The 15667-nt window shown below is 46.9% G+C and overlaps 1 protein-coding gene across 4 annotated transcripts in view; it reads right to left on the bottom strand.

Moving 5' to 3' along the window:
• Window positions 1–15667, bottom strand: part of ZMYM3 (zinc finger MYM-type containing 3) — a 124084-nt gene that overhangs the window by 55540 nt on the left and 52877 nt on the right. For all 4 annotated transcript variants that reach the window (XM_056538282.1, XM_056538283.1, XM_056538285.1 and 1 more), the window contains exon 7: window positions 249–461. In XM_056538282.1, the coding sequence (XP_056394257.1) occupies window positions 249–461 (213 nt within the window). The remainder of the gene's footprint in view (window positions 1–248; window positions 462–15667) is intronic.

The raw sequence follows: 15667 nt of genomic DNA on the forward strand, positions 1-15667 counted from the left end.
ATTATTATATTTAGTTAAAATAGGGCAGTTTATATTGGCAGCTTTTAATGCTTTTTTCAATTCTCTGTTTACTAAGGGAAACCTTAACATTAGTGATGTTCTAGTCTGTTGCACATGCAATCAAATAGGTATGTACATAAGATGTTTCCTTCAACTGGGGAATGGGTAACCATGTGATATATGGTAGAATACCTTGTTAAAATCACAGTAACATGTTTCTTCTCGCATATTTACACATCTTCACTCACCTTTTTGTAGTTGTTTAGGCAAGCTGCATTGCAGAACCGCTTCTGCTGACCTTCATGGAACAGATACTCAAGTGGTAAACCTTTGTTATATATGTATATGCCACAGTTGTCACAGCAGTTTGTTTTTAAGCCTTTTGTGGCTCGAAATTTGGTAAAACAGGTATCACTGCACAGTCTGTGAACTACACTTCCATTACTGACTTCATGTTGAATCTGAAGTGAAAAGTATAGAAAAGTTATTGTGTATCTCACCTTCACGGGCAGTACATGCAAGAGCCCTTTGCCTTAAAAAAAATAAGCTGCTACTGCTAGAAATGGGCTTCAAAGGAGTTCTGTAGTGAAACATAACTTATCCCCGATCCAAAGCATAGGAGATAAGTTCTAGTTCCATTCCATTCTAGTTATGTTACACTATGTTAGGAATATCCTCCCTTAACCCCTTAAGGACTCAGCCCATTTGGGCCTTAAAGGGGTACTCCGGTGAAAACCTTTTTTCTTTTAAATCAACTGGTGTCAGAAAGTTTAACATATTTGTAAATTACTTCTATTAAAAAATCTTAATCCTTCCAGTACTTATTAGCTGCTGAATGCTACAGAGTAAATTCCTTTCTTTTTGGAACACTGATGACATCACGAGCACAGTGCTCTCTGCTGACATCTCTGTCCATTTTAGCAACCATGCATAGCAGATGTATGCTAAGGGCAGCATGGTGGCTCAGTGGTTAGCACTGCTGCCTTGCAGTGCTGGGGACTTGGGTTCAAATCCCACTAAGGACAACAATAAATAAAGCATTATTATAATAACGTCAGCAGAGAACTGTGCTCGTGATGTCATCAGAGAGCATTCCAAAAATAAAGAATTTCCTCTGTAGTATTCAGCAGCTAATAAGTACAGGAAGGATTTTTTAATAGAAGTAATTTACAAATATGTTTAACTTTCTGCCACCAGTTGATTTAAAAAAAAAAAAATTTCACCGGAGTACCCCTTTAAGGACTCTATTTTATTTTTACGTTTTAGTTTTTTCCTCCTCGCCTTCTAAAAAATTCTACCTCTTTTGTTTTCATCCACAGACTAGTATGAGGGCTTGTTTTTTGCGCGACCAGTTGTTCTTTTTAAAGACATCACTAATTTTACCATGAAACATATGGCGCAACCAAAAAAATACTATTGTGTGGGGAAATTGATAAGAAAATTGCAATTTTGCTAATTTTGGAAGGTTTCGTTTTCATGCTGTACACTTTATGGTAAAATAGACATGTTTTCTTTATTCTGTGGGTCATTATACCCATGATTACATACTTTATTATTGTACCGCAAAAAAAAAAAATCAAACTTTTTAACCAAATTAGTGCGTTTAAAATCCCTCTATTTTGCTGACCTATAACTTTTTCTTCATTTTTCCGTATAAGCGACGGCAATTTTTTTTTATACCACATTTGCATATACAAAATTTTTATAAATTTTTTTATCAATATTATTTGGAATAAAAAGCAGCAATTTTGTTTTGTTTACGTTCAGGCTGTTCACCGTACGGGATAACATTCTATTTTAATAGTTTGGATATTTAGGCACGTGGCGATACCAAATATGTTTTTTTTTTTGTTTGTTTTCTTTTACAATTTTTAGGGGTAAAATGGGGAAAACTGACAATTTACATTTTTATTGGGGGAGGTGATTTTTCACATTTCACTTTACTTTAATTTTTTTCCACTTTTTTACTTTTATTTTTACACTTTAATAGTCCACATAGGGGACTATTTATAGCAATCAATCATTCGATTGCTAATACTGTTCAGTGCTATGCATAGGGCGATCTCTGTGGCGGTCATCTTCTGCTTTGGTCTGCTCGATCTCAGACCAGAAGACGCGTGGAAGAAGGGACCTCCGTCTGCCGTTCTGGATGATCAGATCACTGCGGCAATCCGATCATCCATTTTAGTGACCACGGCATCTGAGGGGTTAAAGGCAAACATCCGCGCGATCATGGATGTCTGCCATTACCGGCGGGTTCCTGGCTGCTATCAGCAGCCGGGACCTGCCTTGCATGACCCGAGCATCGCTCCGATGCTCGCTGTCATGTATAGGACGTAAATGTACATCCTGGTGCGTTAAGGTTTAGAGGATAGGGGATAAGAGGTCTAATTGGGGGGGTCCTGGCACAGGGGACCCCCGCAATCTCCGCTGCAGCACCCCGTCATCTGGTGCACAGCCACCACTCCTCCTCCATTGATGTCTATGGGAGAAGGTGTGTCTATGTCCCATAGACACGAATGGTGGGGGCTTGGCGTGACGTCACGAACACGGAAGCTCCAAGCTTCCGTGTTCTGCAGAGATCGCGGGGGTCCCCAGTGGTGGGACCCCCGTGATCAGACATTTTATCCCCTATCCTTTGGATAGGGGATAAAATGTTTTTCGCCGGCATACCCCTTTAATGTTAGATCTATGTTTATTCATGCGGCCCGCACTGCCTGAACAGGATTCTATCGGATACATCCTATTATGAACTATTTGATTCAGATCCCTTACAGGAGTATTTTGATTAATAAGGAGATTTTTTTATACTTACAGGAAAATCTCTCTCGAATGATCCATTGGGGGGACACAGACCTTGGGTATATGCTGCTGTCTCTAGGAGGCTTGACACTATGGTAACTAAAAAGTCAGCTCCTCCCAGCAGGATATACCCGCCTCCAGGCCACTGAGCTAATCAGTTTTAGTCCCAGAGCAATAGGAGGAGACCGACCGGTCAAAGGAAAAAACGTGAAATGTCCGAGAACCAGAAGAAAAATTTACTGAACACTCCCTCGGACAGATAACCGAATAGGAACCCCAGAAAAGGGCGGGAGCTGTGTCCCCCAATAGATCCTTCGAGAAAGAGATTTTACTGTAAGTATAAAAAAAATCTCCTTTTCTCCATCGGCTCCATTGGGGAACACAGACCTTGTGACGTACCAAAGCCGTCCCTTGGGTGGGCAGAGAAAAAAGGTCAGGCAGACTGCTGTACCACTGCCGCCTGCAACACTTTACGGCCCAGACTAGCATCAGCCGATGCGAAAGTATGAACCTGGTAGAATCTCGAAAAAGTGCGCGAAGACGAACAGGTGGCCGCTTTACAGATCTGCGAGGCTGAGGCCTTGTTTCGGAGAGCCCAGGATGCCCCCCACAGAACAGGTGGAATGAGCCAAAACCCTGAAGGGTGGGATCTTCCCCTTGCAGTGGTAAGCTTCCGAAATAGCACATCGGATCCACCGAGAAATGGTGGCCTTGAAAGCAGGCTGTTCTTTTCGACGACCTTCTGTAAGGACGAAAAAATAAATCGCACTGACAAAAGGAAGAGGTGACAAAAAGATAAGTTCGAACCTCCGTACCACATCCAATTTGTGGAGTAAGCGCTCCCTGGGATGAGAAGGAGCGGGACAAAAGGACAGAAGGACAATGTCCTTGTTGAGATAAAAAAAAGGCGAAACGACCTTAGGTAAGAAGGACGAATCTGGCCGGAACACAACTTTGTCCTGATGAATTATCAGAAACGGAGAACAGTAGGAGAGAGCTGCCAGTTCAGATACTCTCCTAATGGAAGTAATGGCTATAAGAAAAGCTACCTTCCAGGATAGGAGAATAGGAAGGGGAAGAGGCTCAAAAGGTGCGTCTTGGAGAGCGCTTAGAACAAAGTTCAAGTCCCAAGGGGGAGAAGGGGACCGGTAAGGAGGGAGAGCATGTGCCACACCCTGAAGGAAGGTCCGGACATGAATTGGAAGCAAGAGGACGCTGAAAGAGAATGGAAAGGGCCGAAACCTGACCCTTAAGGGAGCTGAGAGCCAGCCCTTGTTCCAACCCCGACTGCAAAAAGGAGATGAGACTGGGAACGGAAAAGGTGACTGGAGAAAAGGTCTAAGTTTCGCACCAACGAAAGTAAGACCGCCAGGTACGGTGATAAATTTTCGCAGAGGAGGGCTTGCGAGCCCTGAGCATGGTGCAAATTACCTGGGAAGAGAAACCACGGGCCCTTAGAACCACGGTCTCAACCGCCACGCCATTAAATGCAGAGACCGTAAATTGGGGTGGCAAAGGAGACCCTGTGACAGTAGGTCTGGACGAAGTGGAAGACGGAACGGAACGTCGTCCAGAAGCCAGACCACGTCGGCGTACCATGCCCTTCGGGGCCAGTCTGGAGCTACCAGTATGGCAGGTCTCCTTCCGCATTGAGCTTCCTCAGAACCCTGGGAAGGAGGGGGAGGGAACAGATAGGGCAGGACAAAGCCCGACCACGGAATTACTAGGGCATCCACGGCTAGAGCCACACAAACATCGGAATTTTCCGGTTGTGTCGAGACGCGAAGAGATCCCCGTCTGGGGTCCCCCAGAGGTCGCAAATCTGTGCGAACACCTACGGAAGAAGAGACCACTCTCTGGGGTCGGCTGAAGACCGACTGAGGAAATCCGCTTCCCAGTTGAGCACTCCCGGAATGTGAATCGCCGAAATGGCCGGAACTTCGTGTTACGCCCAGAGGAGGATCTTTGTCACCTCGGACATGGCTGCTGAGCTGCGAGTGCCGGTCTGCCGATTGATGTACGCCACAGTCGTGGCGTTGTCCGACTGGACACTGAAAGGGAGGCCCTGAAGCAGGGACTCCCAATGCTTCAGACAAAGATATATCGCCCTCAGTTCCAGGATGTTTATGGAAAGAAGGGCTTCTTGGGGAGACCAGAGGCCTTGAACCATCTGATCCCTGAAAACACCCCCCTCAGCCCGACAGGCTGGCATCTGTCGTGAACACCTGCCAGTGGAGGGGAAGGAAGGAATGAACGCCCCTGAAGAAGAGGGGAGCGGAGCCACCAGCGCAGAGATCGAATGGTCCGAAGAGGGAGAACAATCTTGCAATCGAGAGAGAGGGGAGACCTGTCCCACCGGGCAAGAATCGCCAGCTGAAGAGGACGGTAATGAAACTGGGCAAAGGGTACGGCCTCCATGGCTGCCACCATCCGACCCAGGACTTCCATGCAAGTACGGATGGTGACCGGGGATGGTATCCGGAGGGAGCGGACTCCCGACAAGAGGGCCAGACGTTTGTCCGGCGGGAGGCGAATCCAAGCAGAGGCCGAGTCGAACTGAAGCCCCAAGAAGATCAGAGACTGGGTGGGGGAGAGAATAGACTTGTCTCAGTTGACCATCCACCCGAAGCGACATAAGGTCTGAAGAGTGAGGCTCACATTCTCCAGAGCCTGGGCTCTGGTGGAGGCCTTAATGAGGAGGTCGACCAAGTAAGGTATCAATGATACCCCTCTTGACCGTAAGAGCTATCACGGGCGCCAGAATCTTGGTAAAGACTTGTGGCGCTGTGGCCAGACCGAAGGGGAGAGCTACAAATTGATAATGACCTTCCGGAACCACAAAGTGGAGGTACCGCTGGTGGCTGGGAAAAATTGGAACGTGGAGGTAGGCATCCTTGATGCCCACCGAGGAAAGAAACTCCCCTTGATCCATAGACGCCACCACCGAACGGAGAGATTCCATTCGTAAATGGCGGATTAGAAGATGTTGGCTGAGACGTTTGAGATCCAGGATTGGCCGCACAGAACTGCTTTTCTTGGGAACCACGAAAAGATTGGAATAGAAACCCCGAAAGCGTTCCCTTGAAGGAACCGGGACAATGACACCCTGGATAGGAAGGGATTGAAGAGCCTCCCGAAATTCCCTCGCAAGAGAAGGAGATCGGGGAGCACGGGACTGAAAAAAAAAAAACTATCGGAAGGGAGGCAACTTCTATCCGGTAGACACCATGTCCCTGACCCAGGAGTCCTGAATGTGCATGGTCAAACGTTTCGAAAGAGCAAGAGGCGACCTCCCACCCGAGAAAAAACTGTGGGTGGGGGTGTCCCCTTTAGAGGGTCCAGCCGTCCAAAAGGACCGAAAGGAAGAAGACTTTCTGCGGAAAGAAGTGCTAGATTTGTTTTGAGGTAATAAAGAGCTCTTGCCACCTGTCGCCTCAGAGATAATCTCATCCAGGCGCTTGCCGAAAAGTCGGGAACCAGCAAAAGGAATCTCTGTGAGAGACTTCTTAGATGCAGCATCCGCGTTTCATGCTTTAAGCCAAATGGAACGACGGAGGGCCACTAGATTACCGGTGGCAAAGGCAGCACAGCAAGCTGAGTGCAAGGAAGCAGAACACAGAAAGTCTACAGCTTTGGAACATTGGAGGGCCAGAGCAGACAGTTCTTCCGGGGGAGATCCCGAAAGAATGCCCTGACGGAGTTGGGAATACCAAACCGAAAGGGCCTTACACACCCAGGTGGAGGCGAAGGCAGGAAGCAGGGAGGAACCCGCAGCTTCCAAGGCATACTTCGCTAAAGACTCAACCTTTTTGTCTGCTGGATCCTTGAAGGCAGCTCCATCCACCAGCGGCAAAGTAGTAGCTTTAGAGAAGCGGGAAACCGGAGGATCCACCGACGGAGAGGAAGTCAACTTAGAGACGAGGTCTTTGGGGAAAGGATATCGCGCTTTAACTTTCTTCAGTCCCTGAAACTTCTTCTCAGGGTGCTTCCAGGCAGATTCTAGAATGGCATCAAATTCGGCGTGATAGCTGAACACTTTGGGTGCCGGTCGGGCACGATGAAAGGATACTTCTGGAGCTACGTCGGAATTTCCTGGGTCCTCTAGGTTAAAGGTGTCTCTTATGGCCGTAACCAATGAGTTCACCATGTCCACTGAGTCCGAACGGTCCTCTGAATCGAATGCCGAATTGGAAACCTGGTCTGCCAGTTCTCCAGGAGAGTGCGAACGAGTGGAGGCAGCCCTAGAAGAGGGAGACTCCGACCGGGTACATGGCTCAGGGGAACCAGAGCGGTGACCACAGGAACGTCCTCTGGAAGAGTGACGCGTGTGGCCTGAATAAGTGGTCGGGCGAGACCTGCGAGAGGAACGCCCGTGTCTACCAGAAGAGGGATGAGTCAGAGGAGACACCCCTAGTACGATTATGTGAAGCATAGGGAGAAGGGGAACTGGACCTTCGAGAGGGCCGGTGAAGGGTAGACCTCTCCAAGGCAGTCACCACAGAACAGGAGACCTGTGCCAAGTCGGATATATACTGGGAGAGGGAGGAAACCCAGGCTGGAGGGGCGGTCGAACCCACCGGGTCTGAAAGCGCACCTGGGTTAGAAATAGCAGGGGGGTCTGGGGGAGCAGTGGAGCAGGCAGAACAAGTGGGTTCAGCAGAACCTGACATTTTTGCAGAGCAATTTTTACAAGCATAATGAGTAACTAATATTCCAGATATCTGTTTTGAGGGGGGGGGGGGGGGGGGGGATGGGACAGTTCTGGGCACGGACATAGCAAAAAAATGAACAGTCTCACCCAAGTCTGTGTCCCTAGGCAGCTGCTGTGAGGAGAACTCCGCACCAAGGCTGTGAGGAGAGAGAAAGACACCGGCCAATAGAAGGAAGGGGCTGGGTCAGATGCAAGGGCACTGTGATTGGCCCCTGCATGGCCCCAAACGCGCGCATAGCGCTGATTGCTGTCTCATTTTGCGCTGCTGAAGCACTTATGCGGCCTGGTGGACGGAGCTAATGTTCGCCTGGCCCCCGAAGAAATACAGAGAGACTTAGTGATGGCGCCCGCTATGAACCCCGAGCGCACACGCCGCCTGTAGTGAGCTCCTATGCGCCGGGGGACGGAGCAGGCGAAGTGCTGTCGGCAGCCGCGGCTGCCGAAAATGAAAGTAAAATGGCGCACATGCCCGCAGAGAAGAAGCCTGCGGCGCGTACATCCCACACGGACTGCCCAGATAAAGTGCCCCTTAACTGTGAACACACTGCCCCTTTGACACACTGCTCCCCCATATAATAAAAAAAATAGTCCCCCTGCAGGGAAGAATAAAAGTATCCCACGGTCAGCCTCAGCTTAGGAAGAATAGTGGTCCAAAACAGGGGTCTCCAGCTGTTGCAAGACCTACGGAGAGAAAAATACTCACCTGTGCTGAAGAACTTACCTAAAGAAGTCTTCAGAATGTAGTCTTCAGTCAGCATTGTCACCTGCAGCAAGCAAAGCTCATAGCCAGGCAAACGGCGGTAGGGGGACACGGACCCATGAGGTACAACCCAAAAGCACTGACCGTTGGCGAGAGGGGGTTAACAGTACATCCAAGATGCCTGCCACCTCTCGCAATGGGGAAACAGTGAACCGCAGTTCCTGAGTCTCCACCTGAAAACAGAAAGAAAAAGGAATAAAGCAGTAACACATTGTGTCCACCTCCTTAAGACACCAAGCTAAAACTGATTAGCTCAGTGGCCTGGAGGCGGGTATATCCTGCTGGGAGGAGCAGATTTTTTGGTTACCATAGTGTCAAGCCTCCTAGAGACAGCAGCATATACCCAAGGTCTGTGTCCCCCAATGGAGCCGATAGAGAACTCATACTTTTATTACAAGGTGCTTTGGATTTGTATTTGATTTGACTGGATAAGAGGGAACACACATTTCTTTCCATCAAACATTTTTCTTTACTATTTTTTATTATCTCCCTGGCTGCCCGATCATTTCAGGTATTGATTCCATAACATGCAATTTATCTAATTTTGTTGATTTATTTCTCCAACCATATGTGCTAGCTTTACCATCTGATTTACGAAATTCTACATGATTAATTTATGAAATTTGTAGTATAAATTTTCTGGCACATTTTTCCTTTTTTGATGTTGGATGTGTGTTCCCTCTATTTAAATATTAATACAGAATTAGTGCTAAGAGTTAGGTATTCTCACAGGATGTAACCATGAATCACCAATAATCATCTTTTCTCTTGGACTCTATACGGTTTGAGATCACAATTATCAAAACCTGTCCATAAGAAAAGTTGCCCAGTTGCCCATATAGCAACCAATCAGATCATTTGTTTGCTTTTTTCATTTGTGAAAAAGCCACTGAAAAATGAATCTTATTTGTTGCTAAGGGCAACTCAGCAACTATTCTTCTGTACAGGTTTTGATAAAGCTCCCTTAATATTTTTTCATTTGAAGGCACTATTTACAGGCAGACCAGCGTCTGTGCCATTGGGACTTTTTACCCCCATAAACTAATCACATGACGGCACAGTTCTTTATAATTACTATTCAGGCATAGCTTTTGCTGCTTTCTAGCAGCCCTGCTCAGCCAGAAATATGCATTATATCACAGTCAGTAACAGTTGGATAGGCGTGGCTATGCCCTGCCGCCACAGCTATCCCCCATATGTAAGCGCTGGGACCGCTGTGTGATTTTTCAGAGCAAGCGCTCACTCCCAATGGCCCCAGTGTGCTACAATAATAAGAGGCAAAGAATAAGCTCACTCTTTGCTTCTTGTTATCGAAGCGCACTGTGCCCATTGGGAGCGAGCGCTTGCTCTGAAAATTTGCCGCCTTCAGCCCAGCACCGGCACTGTAAGTAGACAGAAGAAAAGGCACTGGTTTTAATAATAAAGTTGAAAATTTCTGCGCTGGGACCAGTGTGTCGATCGCACAGCGCTCCCAGCTCTGACATAAAAGGTATGGGCGTGGCGGCTGTCGGGTGTGTGATATAAGGCATATTTCTGGCTGATCAGGGCTGCTAGAAAGCAAAAGCTATGCCTTAATAGTAATTATAACTGTCATCACGTGATTAGTTTATGGGGGTACAAATTAGTGACAGTTGTGCTTTAAGGGAGGATATCCATTAAATAGTGTCTCTTGTCATTTTACCACAATTCATAATAAAGTCTTTGCGGTTGACTATTCCAAAAGTTTGTGTGAATAGGTACCAAAAGGCCATTAACCATGAATCCTTTTGGATATTAGGACTCTCTACTTAGTTTCTACATGGTCTAAACAAGGGTGTTATTTACAGTTAAAATAATTCCTTCGGTAAATTTGGAATTTTATGTATTTGTATTTCTGTTAATACGATATAGGTGTCATATGTATTTGGATATTTATTTGCTATGTGGATGTTCTAATTATAAAAATAATATAATATTTATTCATTATAGTACTGCAGCAAATGTATTATGGATGTTTTAATCATGTGTAGAAATAGATAAAAAGGATGTGTAGGACACAGACAGACACACAGAGATATATATATATATATATATATATATATATACACATATACATATATATATATACATACACACACATATATATACACACACACACAAAGTACAGACCAAGAGTTTGGACACACACCTCATTCAGAGTTTTCCTTAAATTGTAGATTCACACTGAAGGCCTCAAAACTAAATTGACACATATGGAATTATAGACATAACAAAAAAGTGTGAAACAACTGAAAATATGTCATATTCTAGGTTCTTCAAAGTAGCCACCTTTTGCTTTGATTACTGCTTTGCACACTCTTGGCATTCTCTTGTTGAGCTTCAAGGGGTAGTCACCTGAAATAGTTTTCACTTCACAGGTGTGCTGGTGTGGAGGAGGAGGTGTGATGGTGTGGGGGTGCTTTGCCGGAAAAACTGTTGGTGATTTATTCAAAATCGAAGGCATACTGAACCAGCATGGCTACCACAGCATCTTGCAGCGGCATGCTATTCCATCCGCTTTGCATTTAGTTGGACCATCGTTTCTTTTTCAACAGGATAATGACCCCAAACACACCTCCAGGCTGTGTAAGGGCTATTTGACCAAGAAGGAGAGTGATGGGGTGCTGCGCCAGATGACCTGGCCTCCACAGTCACCGGACCTGGATCCAATAGAGATGGTTTGGCATGAGCTGGACCGCAGAGTGAAGGCAAAATAGGCCAACAAGTGCTAAGCATCTCTGGGAACTCCTTCAAGACTGTTAGAAGACAATTTCAGGTGACTACCTCTTGAAGCTCATCAAGAGAATGCCAAGAGTGTGCAAAGCAGTAATCAAAGCAAAAAGGTGGCTAGAACATAGAATATGACATATTTTCACACTTTTTTGTTATGTATATAATTCCACATGTGTTAATTCATAGTTTTGATGCCTTCAGTGTGAATCTATAATTTTCATAGTCATAAAAATAAAGAAAACTCTGAATGAGAAGGTGTTTCCAAACTTTTGGTCTGTACTGTATACACACACACACATATATATATCTCCATACACATTGTGTGTGTGTGTGTGTGTGTGTGTGTATGTGTGTATGTGTGTATGTGTGTATGTGTGTATGTGTGTATGTGTGTATGTGTATATGTGTATATATATATATACATATATACATATATGTGTGTGTGTGTGTGTGTGTGTGTGTATGTGTGTGTATGTGTGTGTATGTGTGTGTATGTGTGTGTATGTATATATATATATATATATATATATATATATATATATATATATATATATATATATATTATATATAGTGTGTGTACAGTGGGGATCAAAAGTTTGGGCACCCCAGGTAAAAATTTCCAAAAGGCATCAAATTACAGATTAGACATTCTTATAATATGTCAACAAAAGTTAGATTTTATATTTCCATCATTTACACTTTCAAAATAACAGAAAACAAAAAAAAATGGTGTCTGCAAAAGTTTGTGCACCCATCAGAGTTAATATCTTGTACTGCCCCCTTTGGCAAGTATGACAACTTGTAAACACTTTTTGTAGCCAGTCAAGAGTCTTTCAATTTTTGTTTGAGGTATCTTTGCCCATTCTTCCTTACAAGCCTTACAGATCTTAGATTTCTGGACTGTATGTCAAGCACTGCTCTTTTAAGGTCTATCCATAGATTTTCAATTATGTTGAGGTCAGGAGATTGTGAAGGCCATGGCAAAACCTTCAGTTCACGCCTCTTGATGTAATCCACATGGATTTCGAGGTGTGTTTAGGATCATTATCCATTTGTAGAAGCCCTCCTCTCTTTAACTTCAGCTTTTTCACAGATGGCATCAAGTTAGCATCCAAAATTTGCTGAAATTTTATTGAATCCATTTTTCCTTCTACTCGTGAGATGTTCCCTGTGCCACTGGCTGCAATACAACCCCAAAGCATGATTGATCCACTCCCATGCTTAACAGTTGGACAGAGGTTCTTTTCATTAAATTATATTCCCCTTCTCCAAACGTACCTTTGCTCCTTCCGGCCAAAAAAGGAGATTTTTTAGCACTTACCGTAAAATTTCTCTTTCGAAAGATCCATTGGGGGACACAGAATGTGGGTGTATGCTGCTGTCTAGGTATGACACTATGGCAACAAAGAAGTCGGCTCCTCCCAGCAGGATATACCCGCCTCCAGGCCCTGAGGTAATCAGTTTTAGTACCAGACAAATAGGAGAGAACCGACAGGTCAAGGAAAAAACACGAACTGTCCGAGAATCAGAAGAAAAGATTTAACTGAACACACCCTCGGACAGAGAACCAAAGAGAAACCCAAAAGGGCGGGAGCTGTGTCCCCCAATGGATCCTTTGAGAAAGAGCTTTTACGGTAAGTGTTAAAAAAAAAAAAAAAAAAATCTCCTTTTCTCTATTGGCTCCATTGGGGGACACAGACCGTGGGACGTACCAAAGCAGTCCCTTGGGTGGGCAGATAGTCAGGCAGACTGCTGTTCCACTGTCGCCTGCAGCAGTTTACGCCCAGACTAGCATCAGCCGATGCGAAGGTATGAACCCGGTAGAACCTCGAGAAAGTGTGCAAAGACGACCAAGTAGCCGCCTTGCAAATCTGCTAGGCCGAGGCCTTGTTCTGGAGAGCCCAGGATGCCCGAACAGAAACAGGTAGAATGAGCCACAACCCTGAAGGGAGGAACCTTCCCCCTACAGCGATAGGCTTCCGAAATGGCAGACCAGATCCACTGAGAAGTGGTAGCCTTGGAAGCAGGTTGTCCCTTACGACGACCTTCCGTAAGGACGAAAAAGGAATCGCACTGACGAAACGAAGAAGAGATAGTTATTACCTCTCTAATCGCCCAAACCACATCCAGTTTGTGGAGTAAATGCTCCCTAGAATGAGAAGGAGCGGGACAAAAGGACGGAAGAACAATGTCCTCATTGAGATGAAAGGCCGAAACAACCTTAGGCAAAAAGGAAGGATCTGGCCGGAAGACAACCTTGTCCTTGTGAACCACAGAAACTGAGAACGGCAGGAGAGAGCTGCCAATTTGGACACTCTCCGAATGGAGGAGATAACAAGAAAACGCCACTTTCCAAGAAAGGAGGCGCAGGGACACCTCCGCAAGGGGTTCAAAAGGTTTACCTTGCAGTACCCCCAGAACCAGATTCAAGTCCCAAGGGGGAGAAGGTGACCGATAAGGAGGGGCAGCATGTGCCACTCCTTGAAGGAAGGTCCGGACATGAGAATTAGAAGCCAGAAGACGCTGGAAAAGAATAGAAAGGGCCGAAACCTAACCCTTAAGCGAACTTAGAGACAACCCCAGTTCCAATCCCGACTGCAAGAAAGAGAGAAGACGGGAAACCAAAAAGGTAACAGGACACGAGAGCTGAGCTTCACACCAACTAAAATAAGACCGCCAGGTACGGTGGTAAATTTTTGCCGAGGAGGACTTGCGAGCCTTGAGCATGGTGCGAATGACTTAGGAAGAGAAACCGCGGCTCTCAAAACCGCGGTCTCTACCGCCACGCCGTCAAAGCAGAGACGGTAATAGGGGTGGCACAGGAGACCTGAGATAGGAGGTCTGGACGATAGGGAAGGTGCAACCTTAAGTCGTTCAGGAGCCTGACCATGACGACGTACCACGCCTGCCGGGCCCAGGCTGGGCCACTAGAATGGCAGAAACGTCCCACTGAGAGTTTCCTCAAGACCCCGAAAAGAGAAGAAAGGGAGGAAACATAAGGTAGGGCAAAGCCCGACCACCAAATAGACAAGGTAGGGCAAGGCTCCACCAAGAGAGAGGAACGCTTCGGTTGTGGCAGGACAAGCAGAGGTCCATGCCTGGAGCGCCCCAGGGTTTGCAGATCACAGCAAACACCCCCTGGATGTAGGGACCAGTGGCCTTGGACGACTGAGGACCGGCCGAGAAGATCACATCCCAGGGACGGCTAGACTGAAGATAACAGAGATGGCCGGAAACCTGAGTTCTGCCCAGGAGGGAAATTCCCAAGAAGCAAGCAAAGAAAGAATTGCCATAGGCCCCAAAATGTTGAAGGGGAAAAAGCTTCTCGGGGGGCCAAGACCTCAGACCAGGTGGTCCCTGAAAACACCTCCCCAGCCTGACAGCCCCGAAAAATATGAGGGGAAAACGAAGCCACCATAGAAGGGACCAACAAGACTGACGAGAGAACAATCTTGCGGCCAATAGACAATGGAGACCTGTCACACCGGAAGAAAATCACCAGTTGAAGAGGTCGGGGATGAAACTGGGCAAATGAAAAGTGTGGTAAAGGCAGCACAGTGACTGAACATGGAAGCAGAACACAGCAAAAATCTCCGGCTGCAGAGCATCGGAGAGCTAGATTAAATAAATCCTCCAGAGGGATCTTGAAGACTACCCTGGTGGAGTTAGAAGACCATACTAAAAAGGGCCTTTGACACCCAGTCAGAAGCAAAAGCAGGAAGAACTTGCTGCCTCAAGGGCAGAGATCGACAAAATATCCACCTTCATGTCCGCTGGATTCTTGAAGGCAGCCGCATCAGCCAACGGCCGGGAAGGCGCCTTAGAGAGGCAGGAGACCGGCGGATCCACAGTTGGAGAGGAGGTCCAGGGAGCAATGAGGTCCTTGCCGAAGGAACACCGCGCTTGAACCTTCTTCGTTTCCTGAAAATTCTTGTCAGGGTGACTTCAGGCGGATACCCGCAGGGCGTAAAATTCAGCGTGAGAGCTGAAAGTCTTGAGTGCCAGTCGGGCACAAAGAAAGGAGACTTCTGGAGCCACGTCCGAAGTTCCTGGGTCCTTTAGATGGAAGGTGTCTCTTATGGCCGCAACCACTGAGTACACCACATCAGGCACATCCGTGCGGTCCTCTGAGTCGGAGGCCGAATCGGAACTTCTTCCACAAGTTCTCCAGGTGAATGGGAACGTGTGAGGCGGCCCTGGAAGAGAGACCTGGTACGCGGGTCTGGAGAGCCAGAGCGACGACCCTGGGAGCATTCTCTAGAGGAGTGACGCTTGCTACAGGTCGGAGTAACGGGGCGATGCCTGCGAGGGGAGCGCCCGTGCCTGCCAGAAGACTCAGGGGATGAGTTAGATGACACACCCCTATGATGCTGCGAGAGCGTCAGAATAGGGGGAAGAGCGGGACCCTCCGGAGGGCCGGAGTAGGGAGGGCCTCTCCAAGGCAGTCCCACATAACGGGAGACCTGAGCCAAGTCGGATATAGACTGGGAGAGGGAGGGAACCCAGGCTGGAGGGGTGGCCGAACCCACCGGATCTGGAAGAACAACCGGGGTAAAGTAGCAGGGGGGTCTGGGGAAGCAGTGGAGCAGGCAAAACAAGTGGTTCAGCAGAACCAGACAGTTTAGAGTTACAGTATTAACAGA

The sequence above is a fragment of the Hyla sarda genome, chromosome 9, assembly GCF_029499605.1.
Source record: "Hyla sarda isolate aHylSar1 chromosome 9, aHylSar1.hap1, whole genome shotgun sequence".
Lineage (NCBI taxonomy): Eukaryota > Metazoa > Chordata > Amphibia > Anura > Hylidae > Hyla > Hyla sarda.